At 40.1% G+C, this 19463-nt stretch overlaps 2 protein-coding genes across 3 annotated transcripts in view; both read left to right on the top strand.

Moving 5' to 3' along the window:
* The first annotated feature begins 209 nt into the window (after positions 1-209).
* Positions 210-5765, top strand: LOC101159050 (myelin-associated glycoprotein-like). Of its 2 annotated transcripts, XM_023950403.1 has the most exons (7): positions 211-433; positions 599-985; positions 1134-1436; positions 1510-1773; positions 3266-3344; positions 4525-4555; positions 5266-5765. In XM_023950403.1, exons 1-7 carry the CDS (start codon positions 346-348, stop codon positions 5326-5328), a joined length of 1215 nt encoding a protein of 404 aa, XP_023806171.1. In that variant the 5' UTR covers positions 211-345; the 3' UTR covers positions 5329-5765. The 2 variants fall into 2 exon arrangements, with proteins under 2 accessions (XP_023806172.1, XP_023806171.1); XM_023950404.1 differs by lacking the exon at positions 4525-4555 and having other exon boundaries at positions 210-433.
* Positions 5766-13979: 8214 nt separating this feature from the next.
* The window catches only part of LOC101174141 (glucose-fructose oxidoreductase domain-containing protein 1), a 28083-nt gene continuing 22599 nt past the window's right edge, over positions 13980-19463 (top strand). Inside the window, exon 1 of the mRNA XM_004080881.4 lies at positions 13980-14813. Coding sequence (XP_004080929.1) covers positions 14561-14813 — 253 coding nt within the window. The 5' untranslated portion in view covers positions 13980-14560. The remainder of the gene's footprint in view (positions 14814-19463) is intronic.

Genomic DNA, 19463 nt, shown 5'->3' with positions numbered 1-19463 from the left:
ACAGGTGATGTTTGGAGATAAACTAATATGTTTATTTAGAAATAAATTGAATAACAGATTTAAAAAAAATACTAATAAACCAAAGTAGTCACTTCTTGAAACAAGAATCAGTAAATAATCAGATTTCAGATGTTTTGCCTAAAATAAATCATAATGTCTCAGTGAAATTAAACCTAAAGTGCTTTTCTCTTAAAAGATTCATTAGTATAAATGAAATATATTAATGAACCTGGAATATAGGCAAATATACACAGATACAAAGTTTTAGTGTGAGCTGTTTTCATTAGTAATTTTTACACCTTAAAACTTTGTTTCTTTCCAAATAGTCATCTAGTTTCCACAGAGATGAAGGATGAATGTAGGAGTTTGCTGGCAGCTCCGTTTGTGAAGGTGCTGACAGTCAACATGTTCCGGAGTCTCTTCTTCCTTCCAGGTCAGATGTTTGTTCTCTTTCCTCTGCAGACATTTTTCAATCATTTCTGCTTTGAAATATTTATTCTAATGTTGTTTAAAGGCTCCATGTGGAACAAACTGCAGCTGAACTGCAGGTTGTTTATCAGAATTTATCATTAAATCCACATCATCTTCATCATTACAGGAGTTTGGACTGAATGTAGAGAAAGATACCTCCACATTACTGCACCAAAGAAGCTGGAAGCTCTGAGTGGATCCTGTTTGATAATTCCATGTAGCTTTACTACTACACCAGGAAATGAACAGAAGTTTGACAACACTAGAAAAATCATTGGAATGTGGATTAAGAATAATCGCGATTTTGAGAACAATCCAGGGAATGTGATTTTCAACAGCAGTAAGCAGCAAAACATCTATCCAATGAAGATCATTGGAAACCTGACACAGAAAAACTGCACCACTTTGTTTTCTAATTTAACTTCAAAATATACAGAAAAATATTATTTTAGGATTGAAAATGGAGAATTCAAAGCAACTGACTTTTGCAATTATACTGAGATAAAAATTCAAGGTAAGAACTTTTTCTGTTTTTGACAATTATACTGATGTTAGTTGTTTTTCTAGTGAGGGAAATGACAGCCTGTGTTAGAAAACAAACATTTGTATTTAGTTCTTTGTATTTATTAGTTTTTTTCTCTGTGTTTGATGTGGAAGCACAGATTCTCCTCAGCGTCCCAGCATTGAAATCCCAGATGATCCTAAGGAGGGGGCGTCTGTCTCCATCACCTGCTCGGCTCCCACTCCCTGTCTTCACTCCCCTCCTGAACTCACCTGGAATCTCCAACCAGACTTTCAGAGACAAACAGAGAAAAACACAGATGGAAGCTTTACAACTAAAATCCAGAAGATCATCACTCTGTCAGACACTCATGATGGATCGATCATCATCTGTTCTGCCAGATATCCTGTGAATGGAGGACCACCAAAGACAGCAGAGACACACAAGACTCTCAGTGTTTCATGTAAGTGATCTGTCAGCACATCACACTTCAGCTGCTTCTGATGAATAAAGTTTCTGTGTCACATTTTCCTCAGATGCTCCTAAGAAGACCTCAGCATCCATCAGTCCATCAGGTTTAGTGTCAGCAGGTAGCTGGGTGACGATGACCTGTTCCAGCAGAGCCAAGCCTGCTGTCAGCAACTTTATCTGGTTCAGGAGCAGCAAAGATGGAGACGTGAAAGTAGCTGAAGGAGAATCTTACAGCCTGAATGCCACAGAGGGAGGAGGAGTTTATTACTGTGTGGCTACAAATGATCTGGGGAACCAGACGTCTCCAAAGATTGATCTGATTGTTGAAGGTAAATGGAAAAGTGTGATGATTTAACAGCAAATGTTTTAAGTAAAGTATTATGTTTGTTGGATGCACCATAAAAAAATTCTTCCTACTGTAGATCACCAGTAAATGCACTCTGCAGCAAAAAGGAAATTCTTATTTACTGTCAACATCACATTTAGTTTGTGTGCAGAAATGTCAATTATTTGAGGTTCCATTCAATTGTTCAATAAACACAATAATATCTTTATTTTTTAGCTGAAGTCCATCAATACCAGGATTTATAGTAAATATTTTAAACTTTCATTTTTTCAAGGCACCTAGAGACCCATTGGTCCTCAGTATTTAAGGGCCTATATCATGCTTTTTTGAAATCTTTCAGAGTAAACTAAATCTATATAATAACATGTGACCTTTTGCACACTAAAGAATGATTTTAATGAAATATTAGTTACTTTTGCAACCCTTTTTCCTACCTGGAAGTAAGACTACTTGATATCTGAGCCTTTCGATGATGTCAACCTAAAGCCGGCCTCGGCAGTGTGTCTGCTTTTCACCCGCAAAAACAGACATCATCCGAATTTTGCAAAGATGGAAATGCATATTGTGCATGAAAGTAAAATATTTTGCCGATCACCACGGTGAAAATGTGTGTTTGTGTTAGCCTGGGGGCGGGGCTGGCAGTGCAGACTCTCCCTGGAAGGGGCTGGTCCTCACTTTATGACATCACAATGTGAGGAGCCGCCTGTTTTCTTAGATTGGTTTCTCAGAAATCAAGTTTTTAGAAGAATACTTAGAAATGCGAAAATAAAACAAATCACTGCATTTGGGTTTTATTTGTGAGGAATAAACGTTATAATGCTTTTAAAAGTTTAAAAAATTTGACTTTGCATGATATAGGCTCTTTAATGTGTTTGAAATGGGAGGAGCCACTGCAGACAAATGGTCTGAGCTCCAAATGGGTAAAATCTGCTAGTCACTAATTATTACATTTTTATCTGACAGCATTGACATACAACAGAAAAACAACTGTTGAAGGAAACAGCATGGAATATGTTTTAAGAAGAAAATTCTGAATTTATTATTTAATTCTAGTGAAAATACAACTTTAAATGTCCTCAAGAGGAAATAAAAAGCAAACCAACTCATTTAAAATAACTTGGAACTGTTCAAAACACTATAACAACCTGATGATTGAATGCCAATTACAATTGCAGCAAACATTTTGATTTTATTAGAACTAGTTTAAAACAACTTTAAATATTTGATGAAACTCAAACAGCTGAGAAACTATCCGATCGCTAAAGGATTCATGAATGACCTGCTGCACTAAAGTGTTCACAAGTAGACAGAGGTAGTTATCAGAGTGACTGTGAGGGAATTAAGATAAAACTGATGATGTTTTATATATTGTTGATCATTTATAATGTGCTTTCATTTTAGTTGATAGGGAGTGCTTTATTTAATTATTCATTTAATTAGTTTTCATTTATTCAGATGTTTTTTTCCATTTGCAGGTTCTCTGAAATTAACTATTCAGACTTTTGGAAGACTTGCGGCGATCCTCATCTTTACCTGCTTAATTTTCTGTATTTGGTAAGTTTAAGTCCCACAATAAAACATTTACTTCTTCAGTCCCTCAGGGATTTTGCAATGATGTCATTGCACCAATTCCTTCAAATTAAAATTCTACCAAGTCCTGCTCCTTTTCTCAACACAACAACATTGTCAAATCACCAGAACTTTGGCTAAAGACTCTCATTTTTCCACCATCAAACTGTCTCTTCCAAACATGGTTAGATTGGTTGGAGACTTGTTTCTGTTTGGCATCCGTGCCACCATCTCATTATCATTCACTGCATTTCCCAAGGCTCATGGGAAAATTAATGTTCATAAATATAAAGCTGGGCACTTTTGCGTGAAATCTAGTGAGCTGCTGTTAAATCGATGGTAACATTTTAGAGTTGTTCTTACAAAAATATAAAGAAAAGTTTTTTTTTTTCAACAAATCACTGTTTGATGAGGAATTTCTTTCCTGTTGAGTTCCAATACATTGTTCGTTAAAGAACTCTAATTTTCTTCATTTTTTCCCAAACCTGTTTTTAGGAGTTGTTCCTTGCCGCGAAGGAGGCTTTAAGGGCAGGGATGCCCATTTTACTTTAGCTAGTTCAGTTTGATGATTTCATATTAAATTCTATGTATTCATCATACTTTTTATTTTATGTTTACTTTACTATTACAGATACGAAGCCCATTTAGACGAATATTGTTGTGATTTTGGGCTATACAATTAAAATTGAATTGAATTGTTCATCGCAAACCATTTTAGAAAAACTGCCACAAAAATCATAACAAAAACACATTGTGTCAGGAACTGGTGGTGGAGGACCCAAAATGCAGGAGACCAAGCTTGGTGACAGGAAATAAAACGTTTAATAAAAGAAACTAAAACAGACAAACTATGGGGAGAAACAGAGCAGATGACCTGACAAGGATAAATAGAAACCAAGACACTTAACTGAACTGAAGACAGCTGTGGATCATGAACCTGAAGGTGGAGTTACTGACAAAGAAAACCAAAAATGTGACAAAGAAAACCAAAAATGTGACTAAGAACAAAATCAAACCACTGAATCCTCACACATTGGAGTAATGGAGGGACTACTTAGAATCTTCTGCCTGATGTTTGTTTCTCTACAAATTTCTGTATTCTTTGCTTAAATATGAGTATATTGTTCACTTTCAACTATTGTAACGTCTATCTGATGTCTTTTAGGTGTTTTAAGAAATTTCAACTACAGCAGCAGGTTAGTAAAGAGTCAAATTTACTGCAAGATACTGAAGTATTGTAAATTCATTTTCTGGGATTTAATGATAACAATTTTCCAGAGTGCTTGCAGTTGAAATATGCAAAATATTTGGAGGTGATTGAACTTCTGTTTTTTGATGAAATTACTTTGAAGAAAATATTACTTGAGAGCTGCTAGGTGGTGTTCATCTCAATGTGAAAAGATGCCGGTTCAAATCCCAGCTGGTACTTTTCCATATGAAGTTTGCATCTTCTATCCATTCATGCTTTGGTTTTCTCCAGAGACTCAGGTCTCTTCCCACAGTTCAAGAACATGCTTCATAGGTTAGCGGGTGATTGTAATTTGTCCTTAGGTGTGAATGTGAGTGTGAATGGTTGTGCTGCAGTGGACTGGACAGTGTGTACCCCGCCTTCACCAGGCAGTAGCAGGGATTGGCTCCAGCAGTTCTGGGGTTTAACAGGTTTATAATAGATGATGGATCACATACTGTCTTATGCTGCAAAATGAGATTTAATTATTGTCCAAAGTGCAATTGGAAAATATAAATATTAGATCATAATCTTTTTCATACTTTTCCTATTGAATTATAAACCAATAGTTATGTTTATATTCAGGTTTACAGTTGTAATAAGAAGGAAATGGAATCAGAAAACATTTAATGTTTATCATTGGGATTTCCCTTTAAACACATTTTTTTTGTTTAACAGAAACAACCTGCAACTGAGCTTGATGTCCAAAGTCCAGCCATTGACACTGAAGATGAACTATGAAGAACTTTAAACAGAGAGCTGAGGGTTCCTCTCCACAGGACAGAAGCAGCAGCAGGACTCCGTACTCAGAGGTCAAAGTGTCTCAAAGGGGAAATCTTTCCACACAGACTGCTGACAAACCAGAAATCTGTTCATTTAATGCTCTTCCTTTCTGCTCTGAAAAAAACTGCTCATTATTGATCTGTTCCTGAAGTGTCTTTATAAGTTTGTTGGGTCAGTCACATATAAACTCTCCATTTGCTATTTCACTGTTAATATATTTGTATTTTTTGTGCAAAACTTTCAACTTTCCTTACAGTCATTTTATAATCTTCATCCAGTCTGTTTATGAAGCATTTTTGTCATAGTTTTTTATTTTCATTTGCTACGTTGTTGGCTCTGTTCATTTTTCAATGTAAGTATTTGGATGCTTCTTCTAAATAAAAACAACACTCACATTTTTGAGTAATATGCTTGAATGGAGACGTAAACCAGATTCCTTCCTAGAGATGATGTCCACGACTTTGTATTCCAGCCAAACTTTGTCCGCCATCTTCTAACTGTCCTTTATTTAACTGATTTTTTTTCTGCCTTTTTCGTTTTGCCATTAAACACCCATTTCCTCCAGCAGTCTGCAGCCTTGCTAGATATTTGAACAGATTCATCTCACTTGTGTTGCAGCCTGTTACCAGGTGCTTCTCTGCTGCTCACTGCAGAGTAGAAGTCCATGTGGTTGTCTGCCCAAACCTTGCTGCCTTTGGTTTGTCATCTGTCTTTTGTGGCCTCTCTAGTGAGACTTAGCTTAAGTGGTTGTGGATCCAAGACCTTTTGATTTATTAATCCATTTGTTTGTTTATTAAGCCAAACTACGTTTTCCTGGATTCTCTGGTTGTGTGTGTCTCCCTCTCTCTCCTCCCCTGGACGTTTCAAAGTGCATAAAAAGATTTAACCCTCCCAGAAGAGTGACATACTGACTAGTTATCGACTGTCTCTGTCATGGTGCCTCTGTCAGCTCTCCTCCCCCTCCCCTCTCTGCCTGGTTCCTGATGCGACACAGCTGTCACCACTCACCTCATCACCTGCCTGCCTACTTAAAGAGATCCTGAACCAGCATTCATCGCCAGTTCGTTGCCCCTAATGGTGCATAGTTTGGTCGCTAAAATCTCTAGTTCATCTACGCTAGCTTTTGCCTAAGTCTCACTCTCTGCCTCTTCATAAGGACATCATTCCCACGAGTGGTCACCTGTGTCTTTGTCTGTCACGGATCCAAGGCTCAGAAAATCTTCCAGTCACGCCTCAAGCCTCAGTCTACCTCCAGCCCAGAGCCTCTGCCGAAACTTCCGGTCACGCCACGAGCAACGGACAAACCTCCGGTCACGCCACGAGCCATTATCTAATCTCCCGCTACGTCAAGAAAAACAAACTTTATTACTCACCCCTTAACTCACCTGTGTTTTCCTTCCGGGTTCCAACGCCTGGGTCTGTCTCGTCAAGCTAGCCATGACACTCTACTCACTGTCTAATTAACATAGTTCTCCATTTGTCCTCCACATGTGTCCTTTCATTGTTATGCAGATGATTGTCAGCTGTAACTGCTTCTTAAAAAGAATATCCTGTCTGTTGAAACACCACACACTCCAGGTCCCTCGCTGCTAATTATAGGTTCTTTAAATGAACATGTGAGACACGTGCAACAAATCTGGGAGTCAAAATAGACTCTGAGCTGAGAGTAGACAAACAAATGAATTCCATTGTAAAGTTGAGCTTTTTCCTAGCAAAAGTCAGACCTATCCTGTCTTTTAAGCAGTTTGAAACAGTGATCCACACCTTTATTACCTCTAGGCTGGATTACTATCATTCTCTATATGTGGGGGTTAGCACCTCGGCCTAATGGATTGGATTTATCTGCCCTTTTTTAGACGCTGAAAGTGCTTACAATTTGTCCATTATTCATTCACTCCTCATTCATACTTGATGGTAACTGCTAATGTAGCCTCAGCTGCCCTGGGGCAGACTGACAGGCTGCCAGTTTGCGCGTACAGCCCCTCTGACCATCACCAGAGCATTCATAAACATTCACACAACAGTGGGGCTGCGGGAAGCAGGGATTAAACCGCCGACCCTTCGTTCATTGGACAACTCGCAAACAACCTAAAACAGGCATTGGAATTCAATAATATATGTTCCTACAATAGCTTTCAAAACAAAGTTCCTTTTTAACAGTTTTTAACAGTTTGCTGTAAGGAAGAATAAGATAGGTTAGTTATAGAACAAAGAGAATGCTTCAGGACATCAGTCCTCTATCAATCCACCTCGCTCCCTTTTCTTGGTTCTGTGTCCTGAGTCTATTCAATTTTAAACAGACTGAATATTTTACATCTGACACTGAAGCAATCCTGAAACTTTTCTTTATGGTGAGTCTCATATTGGTGATGAATGTTGTATTCTTGGAGCACTGCGACCTGTTTAAGACATACAAAGCATTCGGGTTTTGCATTCAGCTTCGTGAAAGAAAAAAAATACTTATCCATTTTTCCTGGAAGGCTCTTCACTCCACTTCACTTTTTGATAACATTTTGGTCATTGGGTGTCACTACTGATCATCTTTATAGCAACATAACAGCAGTGAGGCTTCAGGTAACCAAACTGCTTTCTACTTAGATGCAGAGCTGTTGTGTTTCGCTTTTGGCACGTGCAGAGATTTGCTGTTTCACCTGTTTTGCTTTTCCTTTGCTCCCCCTAGTGGCGGAATTGCGCATTTCAGTTATTTCTTTAAAAAATCATAACTTGCCACAGGAATGGACTACAAACTTGCTTTCTTTTTTAAACATCTTTATGATTTTTGCTCTTCATGTGTGGGCCGGACTTAACCACCTGGCGGGCCGAATACGGCCAGCGGGCCGTATGTTTGACACCCCTGGCCTAGTGGGTCTAGATGACCCAACTCCCAATGTTAAAGTGCCTAGGATAACACGAGGGCTAAGAAACTTCTGTGTGTATGGTGAACTTGATAACCATGAGAGTATAGAATCATTTAAATTTTGCCTTGACCTCATGATTTGTTTCACTTTTTCCAAACACATCCACCAAGCAGATTTTTTTGTGTCTTAAATTCTAAAAATCTAAAGTGCAGCTGTGAATGAATGGGTTTCTACTAAAAGCCTGAAGCTCTTTGGCTTCAGCTGCATGGCAAACACTAACCTGCATGCCGTCAGATTTACGGAACCCACTAAATACACGTCTAAAGCCTCCTTTGCAAAAATGTTCCATCAGCAGGTCTTTGTCTTCAAACTCTCCTGAACACAGAAATATGTTAGTTCAGGTGTGATAGAAGCAACCTTTTATGAATGAATTTTTTTTCTTCACTAAGTAACAAAGAGGGAATGTATTTGATAGAAAACTGGATCAGGTTGGATGTAGCTGGTGTAAATCTACAGACCTTTGTCAGTCTGGACTGAAGTCTTTGAGTCAGTGCTATGACCAGCCTGTGTGGCTTTTTCCGGCTTGTTTTTGGGGATCTTGTCAAGTTCGCTTTGATTCTGTGATTCTGCAGGTTCAGCTGATCCACAGAATCTGCTCTTTATGCTTTCTCCTCCGTTGTCAGAGCATGCTTTTCTATTCCCACTTTGTTTGCATTGGCTGCTGTTGCTTCTGCTCCTCGCTTTCTTCTCTTCAATGAGAAATAAAAATCAGTAAAGTAAAAATCACTGTAAAGGGGGAAGATTTCCTTCACATATTTCCAATATTTCAGACCCCGAACAGAAACAAAGCCAGACAATTAAAACAACAGAGCAGCTGAAAGGAAACAAAAACAAGAAAGAAAAATGGTTTGACAGCAGTTGTTTTTAGGTTATCACTCCTCACAGAGAAGAGGTTTGTCTGACACTTTTCTAAAATCTGGACAGCAAAACACGGAGAGGAGGTTTTCTCCGTCTTAAACCCATTCAGTTCTAGACCTGACAGCTTTGACTTTAGTAGTCCAAATCTAAAATTCCAAACTCCAGTGCCCTGGAAATTTTCCAGAAGTCTTGGCGAAAACCATCATTCCTTACTAGTTTGGCAAATAAAAACCACAATGTATTGCGTTTGAACTATTTCTTATTTTAAAAAATAGCGGAATGAAGTCTCTCTAGGGCACATATGTCAAAGTCAAGGCCCGCGGGCAGAATCCGGCCCGCGAATGAGTTATCTATGGCCCCCGGGATGATATTTGATTACCGGCCCGCAGGCTGTAGCCGCCCGCTGGTGTTTTGCACGCACCAATACTACGTTTCCCATAATGCAACGGTAACCCGCGAACTCACTGCAGCGCAGCAAGCGGACCTCGGCTTCATCATTCATCCCCGACACAATGGCCGAGCTGCGCATCCAATCTGCTCAGACGCTCTCTGTTTGGCAGCACATACCTGTGTGAACGACTGTTCTCTTTGATGAAGCTAAACAAAACATCACACAGGAGCCGTCTTACTGATCAGCACCTTCACTCAATCCTGAGGATTACCTCAGCTCATAGCCTTACCCCGAACATTGAACTTGTACAAAAGATGAGACATCACCAAGTACACACTCAAAAAAAGGAAATTACCAGCCAATTAAGTTAACGAAAAAGTAACTTGTCATTTCAACCAGAAAATGTTATGTTTGTAAATCTTACGTGAATGAATCATGTCGATTGTACATAAAAATAATCCATTTAAAAGTTACTAATTTCAATCATGTTGATCCAACGTGATACCATTAAATTGGATGCATTAGTAATCGCAAGGAATTGTGGGATACCATTTTCTTTGTCTATCTGGGCAGATTGGGGTTTAAGTGTGAGTTTTTGTCCATGAGTTTTATTGTCTAGCTGTTTTACTCTGTTTTAACTAGTGATTTAAACTGTTATGTCTATTTTTTTTTTTTGCACCATGAGTTAAAGTTTGGTAGAGGATGATGACCAACCCCCTTGTGTGGTAAAATGTTTATGTTCCAATACTTAACACAGAGTTCGTGGTAATTGAGCTCCTGTCTTGTGATGTGGGACTTTGCTGGGTAATTCATGTCTTTGATGTGAAAATTAAAAGACCCATTGGTTGTAACTTTGGAACAATGTACCAATTACAGATGTGTAAATAAAATTAAAGAAAAAAATAGAAATTTAAGTTAAATAAACTTAATTTTCTTATGTGTGACCAATTGAAGTGATTCAATTAAATTGGATCAACTTTTTTCTTTTTAGAGTGAGCAACAATATCAATTTAAAGTTGGGTGCAACTGCTCTATTTAAATTGAATCAACTTAAATTTATTAGTTTGAACCTAAATACATTAAGTTGACCCAACCTAAATATATTAAGTTGAGCCAACCTAAATACATTAAGTAGGACCAACATGATTCATTTTTGTTAAAGTAACGCAATCTAATCATGTGGAAATCCTTTCCATAATTTTTTTATGTTCATTCAAAGTGAACGTTTTTTGAGTGCAGGCACATCCTCAGACAAGTGAGCATCACAGAGCATTAACGTATTTTTAGTTTTTAATTCAGTTAAATTTTTACATTTGTTTCTACAAGAAATGGGATTTTTCTTTGAAGGACGTATTGTTGGGTCTGTGTGCCATATATTTTTGCATTTTATTTCATTTATTTATATTTATTTTTCAGTTAATGGACTCAGGGGAAATTGCAGTTAAGAGCCATGAGAAAGAATACAACTGTTTTGATTTATTCTATATTTTCTCATTTTACTATTTGAAGCAGTAATTGGTGGGATAAAAGAGCAGCATAATATTTATAATATTTATACTGCATGCAGTTTCATTTATGCATTTATCTTGATATAAGGAACATATTTTGTTTTTGAAGGAAAATTACTTTTTTGCTGTTTGCCTGTTGAAAATGTTTTCTCTTCAACTTACTGACAGAGCCATAAGAAAACATTACTTTATTCATTTAATATACAGGACATGTGATTTTTCTTTGAAGGCAGTTTGTTCTTGTCTGTGTGCCTGCTGAAAAATGTTTTCCCGATTATTCATTTAATCATTAAATGATACACTATGTTAGGTCTTGGTTCAATAAGCTACGTGCAACCATTTCAAAATGTTTAATAAACATTGAACCAGTCCGGCCCTCGGCCTCTAGCCAATTTGTTTTTTTGGCCCTCAGTGTGTTTGACTTTGACATCCCTGCTCTAGGGAGATAAAAAAAGGAGTATGCATGCATTCAAATGTTAAAAGCCAGGCCTCTGGATAATCCAGAGGTGAATAAAGGTGAATACAATGAAAACAAATTCCAGTGAGAAACACCGTTCCGATCCTTTGTGACAGAACAAATTCACACAATATGGTAAAGACAGAGCGACTTAACGTCTGGGAGAAAACCTCCAGCTTGTGATGCAAACATCAACCAAACATCACTAAAGCAGACTAAACTAATTCTACCCTCAACAACCACAGAAAACCCACCAATGGAACAACATTTCCCATAATGCACCACTGCAGACCTGCAGTCACACATGCCTGTGTAATAAAGAGGAACATCTGTCTCTCCGTGTTTGGAAGAGGAGGTGGAGGCTTCTTATCCATCTTGGTCTCTTTTTCCATTGTCAGTAAAGAAAAACCTTTTCTGGCTAACTTTTAAAAAGTACCGCTGACTCGATCGCACAAAGTTCCAAGTGATTTGAATGTCTCACTGCAGCTCTTTATATAGGTAGCATCCATTGCTCGATAACCATGGCGACATCATAGAACTTGAATTCTGACCAGCTTTAACATGTCTCCTTTCAGTGTTTACATTCAAGTGGATCTTTTTGAGTGATCCAGTAAAAATGGTTTCTTCTCAGCCAAAGCAACCTCAGAACAGCAGACGTCGCTCCAATCCGCCGGTCAATCTCATTGACAGAAAACTTTTAAATCTGCCCGAACGTTGCTTCCTAGAAAAAAGATGAAAAGAAACAAACCAAACCTGAACTCCTGACTTACAGATAAAAAACAGAAAAAAACTAAAATTGTGTTCTTGTTCTGATCTCTCACGTATAAGAGTGAGATCTGGATGTGTGCCATCCAATCAATAAATACTGTGAAACCAGAAGCTCTGTAAAAATCAAATGAGAAATAGATCCTGTAGAGCAGGGGTTCTCAAAGTGCGGCCCTGAGGCCAATGGTGGCCCGAGGGAAGATTCTTTTTTGGCCCTTAATAAATCATAATTGATGGTTATTAAACCAGCTGTAGATTGCTTGAAAAAATATTGTTTCATGGTTTCTGGCGACATCTGCAGGAAAAAAAGGTAAATACACTCAAGTGTCAATGGTACAGTGTATTAAGTTCACCACAAGAGGGCAGACAACATTTTCTTTTTCACTGCCTAAGCGAAAGGAAGGGCCGTGACGACGGCAGAAGAAAGTAACCCTTGTGCTATCTTAGGCAGTTTAACATTGAGAGTTGGGCCATCTAGACCCACTAGACAGTGCTCTGAACCTTATTTTTCAATGATTTGTGATCTTCTATTAAGAGCAAAACAAAAAGTTTGAAGAGTTAAGTCTGTCAAATGACACAATTATTAGAAAGGTATAAAGATCTGCGGGCAGCAACTGGAAAAGCATCTGGAGGGCCTGGTTAATTGTAAAAATGACACTTGGTCATAAAAGTTATTGAAAACAACTTTTTCTGTTTGTCCATTTTTTTTCACCAAAACTGGCCCCCAGTCTAATGTCATGTTCCTAATTTGGCTCTCCACTACAAAAACTTTGAGAAGCCCTGCTGTAGACTCAAACAGGCACAGGAGACATGGACGGATCCAACATGCATTTCATGTCATCACATCATCCTGATCGGCTACGACAGACCAGAAGTTCTAAAGACAATTTAGAAAAAGCGTCTGTCTGTCTGACTGTCAGAGCATCAAACAGAAAGATTAGATGTTAGAATCCTAATCTGACGCAGAGCAATTGACTAAACATCTAAAGTAAATGGAGCATCACTCCGATAACCATGATATAAATAACAAACTAAGGAACAGATTAATTTATTTGTAAGGTCGTGACACTCTTTCTCAAATATTCAGCTTTTCTTTTTATTTGTCAATTATATTATTCACAATGGAAACAATGCGTCAACCATCATTTTTATGAGGTTTTTCAGAATTTAGCAAACATGTTTATCCTGAGTTACTTCCAGATTTCTATTTCCATGAAGGAGAATGTGGGGTTAGAGGAATTCCTCGAGGACCTATGCTGCACATCAGCATAGGTTTAGCAGTTGACAAATAAGCTGCTAAACCCAATGAAGTACAGCGACTTCAAGACATGTGGTAGGTGTAGAAATGACCAGCTCACTTAGAAGCTAACTTAAAAAAGACGAAACCCACAGTAAAAACTTTTGTGTGATTAAAAAAAAAAGCTTTATTGAACATAAAAACATTTCGAAAACATATAGACAAGTGCATCCAAAACGCTTCATTACATTTTTACGGAAAATAATTACAGCAAGGGACACGGAAATAAGAAATTGAACACTATTTATTTATTTATCCATTTTTTTCAACTTTATTGAACAGTATATCAAAGTACAGAACGCATCATCAAATAAATCATCAGATGCAATAACCAATGTTATCTTTTCAAACAGCTTTAATTACAGTATATAATTATTTATTTACACACTGACTGAAAGGTTACATACGTCACATCCTGTCAGATTTTTTTATCTGCTTACGAGGGTTCTTGGACTTTTATTTTGAAGGTGAACTTCCTACTGCAGCTTCCTGTCTCGCAGCGCGCTGCAGCGCGAAGAGCGCAGGTCCGCGAGCTTGAACATCAGTCGCAGCCGCTGGCCTCACTGCAGTGGCGCGCGGAGTTCCTCCGTTCACTTATTAATTTCGTTTGTCCGCCTTTGGCGTTTTTCCTGGTTATTATCACTTTTAGCTCCGCCCTGCTTTATGTGACCGGAGAACCTTGCTGGACGTAGGTGTGAAATGCCCTCCGCCGCCTCGCGCTGACCGACGACGAGCGAGGTGAAAACTAGGATGGTGGTTCATTTAAAAAATTGACACCACGGAGACGCAAACGTCTTCTCTCTCTCCTGTTTTCGGACTATTTTACGGGGGAATTCATGGCATGCCGTGTCGCAGCGGGTGTCTGACGGCAGGTGGATGGCCAACCTGACGGTTTCAGCCGACGTGTCCCCCCAGTCTCAGCCGCAGCTGGTGCAGCAGCCGCGAGAGCCCCGAGACAACCGGTGAGAGCCAAACCGCAGCAATAAAAGCCGAGCTATGCTTCCCGGAGTCGGCGTGTTCGGCACCGGCCTGACCGCGAGGGTGATCGTTCCGCTGCTGAAGAACGAAGGCTTCGCCGTCAAGGCGCTGTGGGGCCGGACGCAGGAGGAGGCGGAGGAAATGGCCAAGGAGATGGACGTGCCCTTCTACACCAACCGGATCGACGACGTGCTGCTGCATCAGGACGTGGACCTGGTCTGCATCAACCTGCCGCCGCCTCTGACTCGGCAGATCGCTCTCAAAACGCTAGGTGAGTCTGTGGATTTGGTTGGGGGGGGGGATGCTGCTGCAGAGTCTGCACCAAAACGACCAGAGTCTGTAGTCCTCATCTGCAGGTGGGGTTGGATCAGCATCCCTCTTTGAGGCCTGCAGAGGAAACACACTGGGTTTCTCTGCTCTGGTGGTGATGTTGATGTGAAACTCTGACTGGTGGGAGGAAACACACACTCACACACACACACACACACACAGGAAGAGGCTTTTCTAATTCAAATCTGGAGCACAGCAGCTAATTTTGGAGACTTGACGAGTGTAGCTGTGAACCAAGGCTCCAGTCAGCCTTTCTTTACCGACTGAGCTCTAATAGGTCATCCATGTGAGCCAAAAAACAAACAAGCTCAGGGATGCAAGGCCTTCAGGAGAGGAACTGGACTTGTAACATAAAAACCTGGTGGTGCTGTAGCTGAAAACCCCTTTTTAGCATCATCATGAGGCTGGAGGCTCCATCTTCACTTCTCACTGCTGGGGTTTTGGTTCTTCAGTGTGTTGCTTGGAAGTGAAACTGAGCTCAAAAAATGGCTCTTAATTTTTAATGTAGTGCTTCCTGAGGGCTCAAACTTCCTAACCTCCCGACATACAGAGATTTCTTCAAATTCTTGAAGATGGAGAGATGGCCAACATGTGGGTGAACCCTTTTGACCCGAGTTACAACTGTCAGTTTCACTTGACACACTCATCCTGTTCCAACCCATCTCTTCAAATCTTCCGTTTGTGGTTGAGGACTTTTCTCAGAGTGGCTGTAAAGTCAGGGTCCTCCATGGACATTGGAGGTTCCTGGTAGCTTTGTTTCTGATGGACCTTCCATGAACTATTGTTGAATTGATTTACCTCGCATTCCTTTAAGATCTTTTTAAAATTGCATTTTAGCAAAATGAAATTCAGACTTTGAAAACAAAAGCCTTCTTCTGACGTTTCTACACCTCTAGTGGCAGCATCTGGGTTTAGGGGGTTGAGTCTTCCTTTTTTATAATGTTACCCATTGTGAAAGGTACAGTACTTGCAGCACACTCTGAAGCTTTTGTGTTTATTACATGATCAGACAGTTGTTTCTATTTTTGAGTAGTTATAAACATGTAATTACTCTTTTTTAAATCAACAATTTCTCCACACCTAAATCCACAATTTAAATCTTACTAGGATGGTTTCTACTTCCTGTTGGTGTTTCCACGTCAGCTTTTCAGTCCTGCCCTTGTTGACCTGTTCAGGTGACCTTTGCTATTAGGGCTCAGCTGTGGCCTTAACCTGAACTCAGAACCTGTTGGGCTTCATTCTGTAGCTCTCAGCTGGATCCTCTAGTGGCAGGATGACAGGAGGGTTAGCTCCTGTTATGTTAGCCGTCAAAGCCCGAGACGGGATGACTGTATTTACATTTATCGGTTTTCTGGAATAACCCGGTTTCCTAAAAGAAACCAACACCTGGTTTCTGATACCTGAGGGGTGGATCAGGGAGACCTGGTTTCCTGGGGTACGGGTACGGGTTCCATTTGATTTTGATTAGACTTCTGATTCAACACAGCCCTTTCACAAATCAATCGATTATGCAACACCTCCAATTAAAAATGTATTATGTTTAGTTCTCGTAAAGCTGAAAATGGATAAAAGTGAATCTTTGAGTTTTCACAGTAAAAACGAAGCACTCCCCCATAAAAATCAATTAATGGCTTTTATGGATGTGTCATTCTCTAAGTGAAGATTGATTTGATTCTGGTTTATTGCTATTTATCTACATATATCATTCTGCTTTCTTGCTTTAACATTGAGGAGGATTTCTGTCTGTTTCCTCCCAGAACATCAGACGCTGTGAAAGTCTGCAGACACTCAGTCTGTGTTTGTGAACTGATGGTGTTTTTTAGCCTTTCATGGTGGGCTCTTATTTAGAGAATGCTCTGAAACACACTGTTGTTGCAGCACAAACACATCTGCAGAATCCTCCGTGACTCACTAGCCTGCAGTTTGTGCGTTTTCTGAATGAAGTGGAAACTGCGGGTCACATGACCTGCTTTCAGTTTGTCAGCTGTAAATTCAGACGGAGAGTTGCCTTGAATCCATAGTGCGCTAATGGCAGAGCGTGAAGGAAACATTCCCGGGAACCGGGCTGCGGGGTCCAGAGGGCGCAGCAGACGGTCATGTTGGGAAACCGTATCGATCTGGCCCTGCTGTCAGCCGACCTCTGGTACACTGACGCCAGTGCATGGTGTTCTGCATCGCCATGACAACAGGGGTGTGAAAGTCACTGCCTGATTGATTGTTGCAGAGCTTCAGAGCTCGCAGTTTCCTTTATTGACAAAGTAATCAATATTTTCATAGTGATCAGCATTAATTTCAGAATCCAACCGAGAAAAAATGTTTATTGTTTGATTTACAGTAAATGTACTCATGAAATCAAACACACATCAAGACACACAAACCATCTAAAATGGATTGGAGGCTAAATATAAAACGCATTAGACATAAAGGTCATGGAAAAACATGCTGCACATGCTATTCAGGTTCCACCTGAGTCAAACAGAAGCAGTCAGTCTTGTTGAGCAAGTCCTCCTTCAGGTTTTTGGTCATTTCCTTTCCTTACTACAAAATGAATACCTGAGATGCTGATGTCACTCTGACGCTCTTTGCAGCACTCGCAGACTTTCTGACAGTCAGGAGAGCAGCAATTACCTCTATGTTTGATGAAAAAAGCATAAACATACTTCCACTCCTCTGTTAAAGTCACTAATGTCACACGCTTTTCATTGGAAAACATGCTTCAGTTTGATCAGGTTTGGAGAGACAAACAATCACACATTAGCACCTCTCCACCTCCGTGCCTAACAGTTGTTCAGAGGAGTCAGTGCTGAGGTTCTGGTTCAGTTTTTGTCAAACTTGGTCTCTACTTTTCTAATCTGCCACTGAATAAATGTATAGACTATTATGTAAACAGGTTCCAAAATATTTTCTTCAATTTTTTTTTTTTTTTCAGTGTCATGCAAAACAAAAGCTGGTTTCTGTAAGCAGAGCGGAGGAGCAGGAACTCCTGGTTTCCATGAGTTCCATCATGGAAATCTGTTTTCTCCAGGAGTACATTAAACTGACAAAGTCTGCAGAGAGGGGAGCATGATGGAAGCCTTGACGATGAAGTCCTTGTGAGGTTGTGGAGGTGCAGGAACCAGTCACCTGATTTTTCTAGTTAGTAGCTTTCCCCTAGAAACCAGATACTTGAGCTCACACGAATGCTGATCCTGAAGTTGTGGTTTGTTTGGATGTAACCTGAAGGACAAACCAGTCCAGACAGGTCACACCTGTTTAGGATGTCTCGCTGATATCTGCTCTAACCTCTACTTGGAGGCAGATTTGTGAATAATCCTTCCCCTTTAAGGGAGACGATGTTTCCTTTTTATTTGGTTTTAAAGCTGTCCCTCCATTGACTTTACTGTGAAATCTTGAAGTGCCGTAGATGAGCGGCTTCAGTCGTGAAGCTCCAGGGGAACTCTGAATCTTTCCTCCTGAAAAAAGTGTAAATTCTGCAGCGGTTCTGTATGACAGCTTTAAATGAGTACCAAGCTCACTCCCATTCACTGTATATGAGAAGTGAACAAGCTCACTTCTGATTGGTGTAAGTGGTTGCCATTTAAATGAGTACTCTGACCATTCACTGCTTACTGACAACATCTGGCTCCAACATGGCGACCGAATTGACTTCATTTCATTGGAGTAAACCATGTTCTACGGGTGACGTCACACTCACTCAGTCCAGTTGATGGTCCTGTCAGAGTGTACCTCACACTGCTGATGCGAGGCAGAGAAACAGGAGGACTGCATCCCGATAACCTTTCATGGTCTCAAACATGAGATGTGACAGATGGCAGAAAGGTGGCCTCACTGAAGCGTTTCTGCAACTCCAGGAATCTGCTGGTGTCACTTCTGTTTTCCTGACATGCTGAGAGTTTCTGAGAGCTGAAACATTAACGCGCTGCAGAGTTTCAGGTTTACGCTCACTGCTTTGTGGTGGTAGGAGGTGTAAACGGGTGGGGGGGCCCCCTCCAGCAGGGATGACGGTGTCTGGAAACAGCGCCTCTTTTCACAGCGGCGGGGCGGTGCCTGTGAAACGCTCCTGAATGACGGTGGCTGCTCATTGAGGCGGAGCGCCTCTGGGGGTGTAGACTTTCTGCTGAAGAGTAAAGGGGGTCTCCCCTCACATAGAGCTGCGTCGGCTCCTCTGAGTGAAACCATCCATCTTTTCTGCTCTCTGCTGTCAGTACGATGGCGGATCAGGTGTCCGCTCGTGTGACCACCTCCCTTAGCTCTGAGATCAGCGCTGGGCTCAATCTGAAGACGATGCCGTTTGTGGGGCAGTGGGGTTGTTTCCTGAAGGCGTCAGCTGATGGGTCACAGCTGCAGACCTGAATATGGTTAACAGTTTATCACCACATGAACAACAAAGAACTGGAGCTGCAGAATAAATGACAAACCCAGTGTTTAATCCATCATTCTTTCAAACAAATGAGTAATTGAAGAAAAGGAAATAACTTCATTAAAAGAAAAATGTTTAAAAGATGAGCATTAACACATATAAGTTGTTTGATCAATGTTGAATTTTTCAAATTAAAATCTACAAAAAACATGCATTTCTTTGAGTTTTTTT

This window comes from Oryzias latipes, chromosome 20, assembly GCF_002234675.1.
Source record: "Oryzias latipes chromosome 20, ASM223467v1".
In the NCBI taxonomy this organism is placed as follows: domain Eukaryota; kingdom Metazoa; phylum Chordata; class Actinopteri; order Beloniformes; family Adrianichthyidae; genus Oryzias; species Oryzias latipes.
Note: the sequence above shows the minus strand (reverse complement) of the source record. Positions and strands in the feature narration are given on the sequence as shown.

What these genes read in the sequence shown, in the direction of transcription:
- LOC101159050 (XM_023950403.1), top strand. Translation starts at nt 346, where the DNA reads ATGAAGGATGAATGTAGGAGTTTGCTGGCAGCTCCGTTTGTGAAGGTG. An exon ending in TACTGAGATAAAAATTCAAG is followed by an intron (nt 986 to 1,133) that starts GTAAGAACTTTT and finishes GTGGAAGCACAG; the next exon opens with ATTCTCCTCAGCGTCCCAGC. An exon ending in AATTTCAACTACAGCAGCAG is followed by an intron (nt 4,556 to 5,265) that starts GTTAGTAAAGAG and finishes TTTGTTTAACAG; the next exon opens with AAACAACCTGCAACTGAGCT.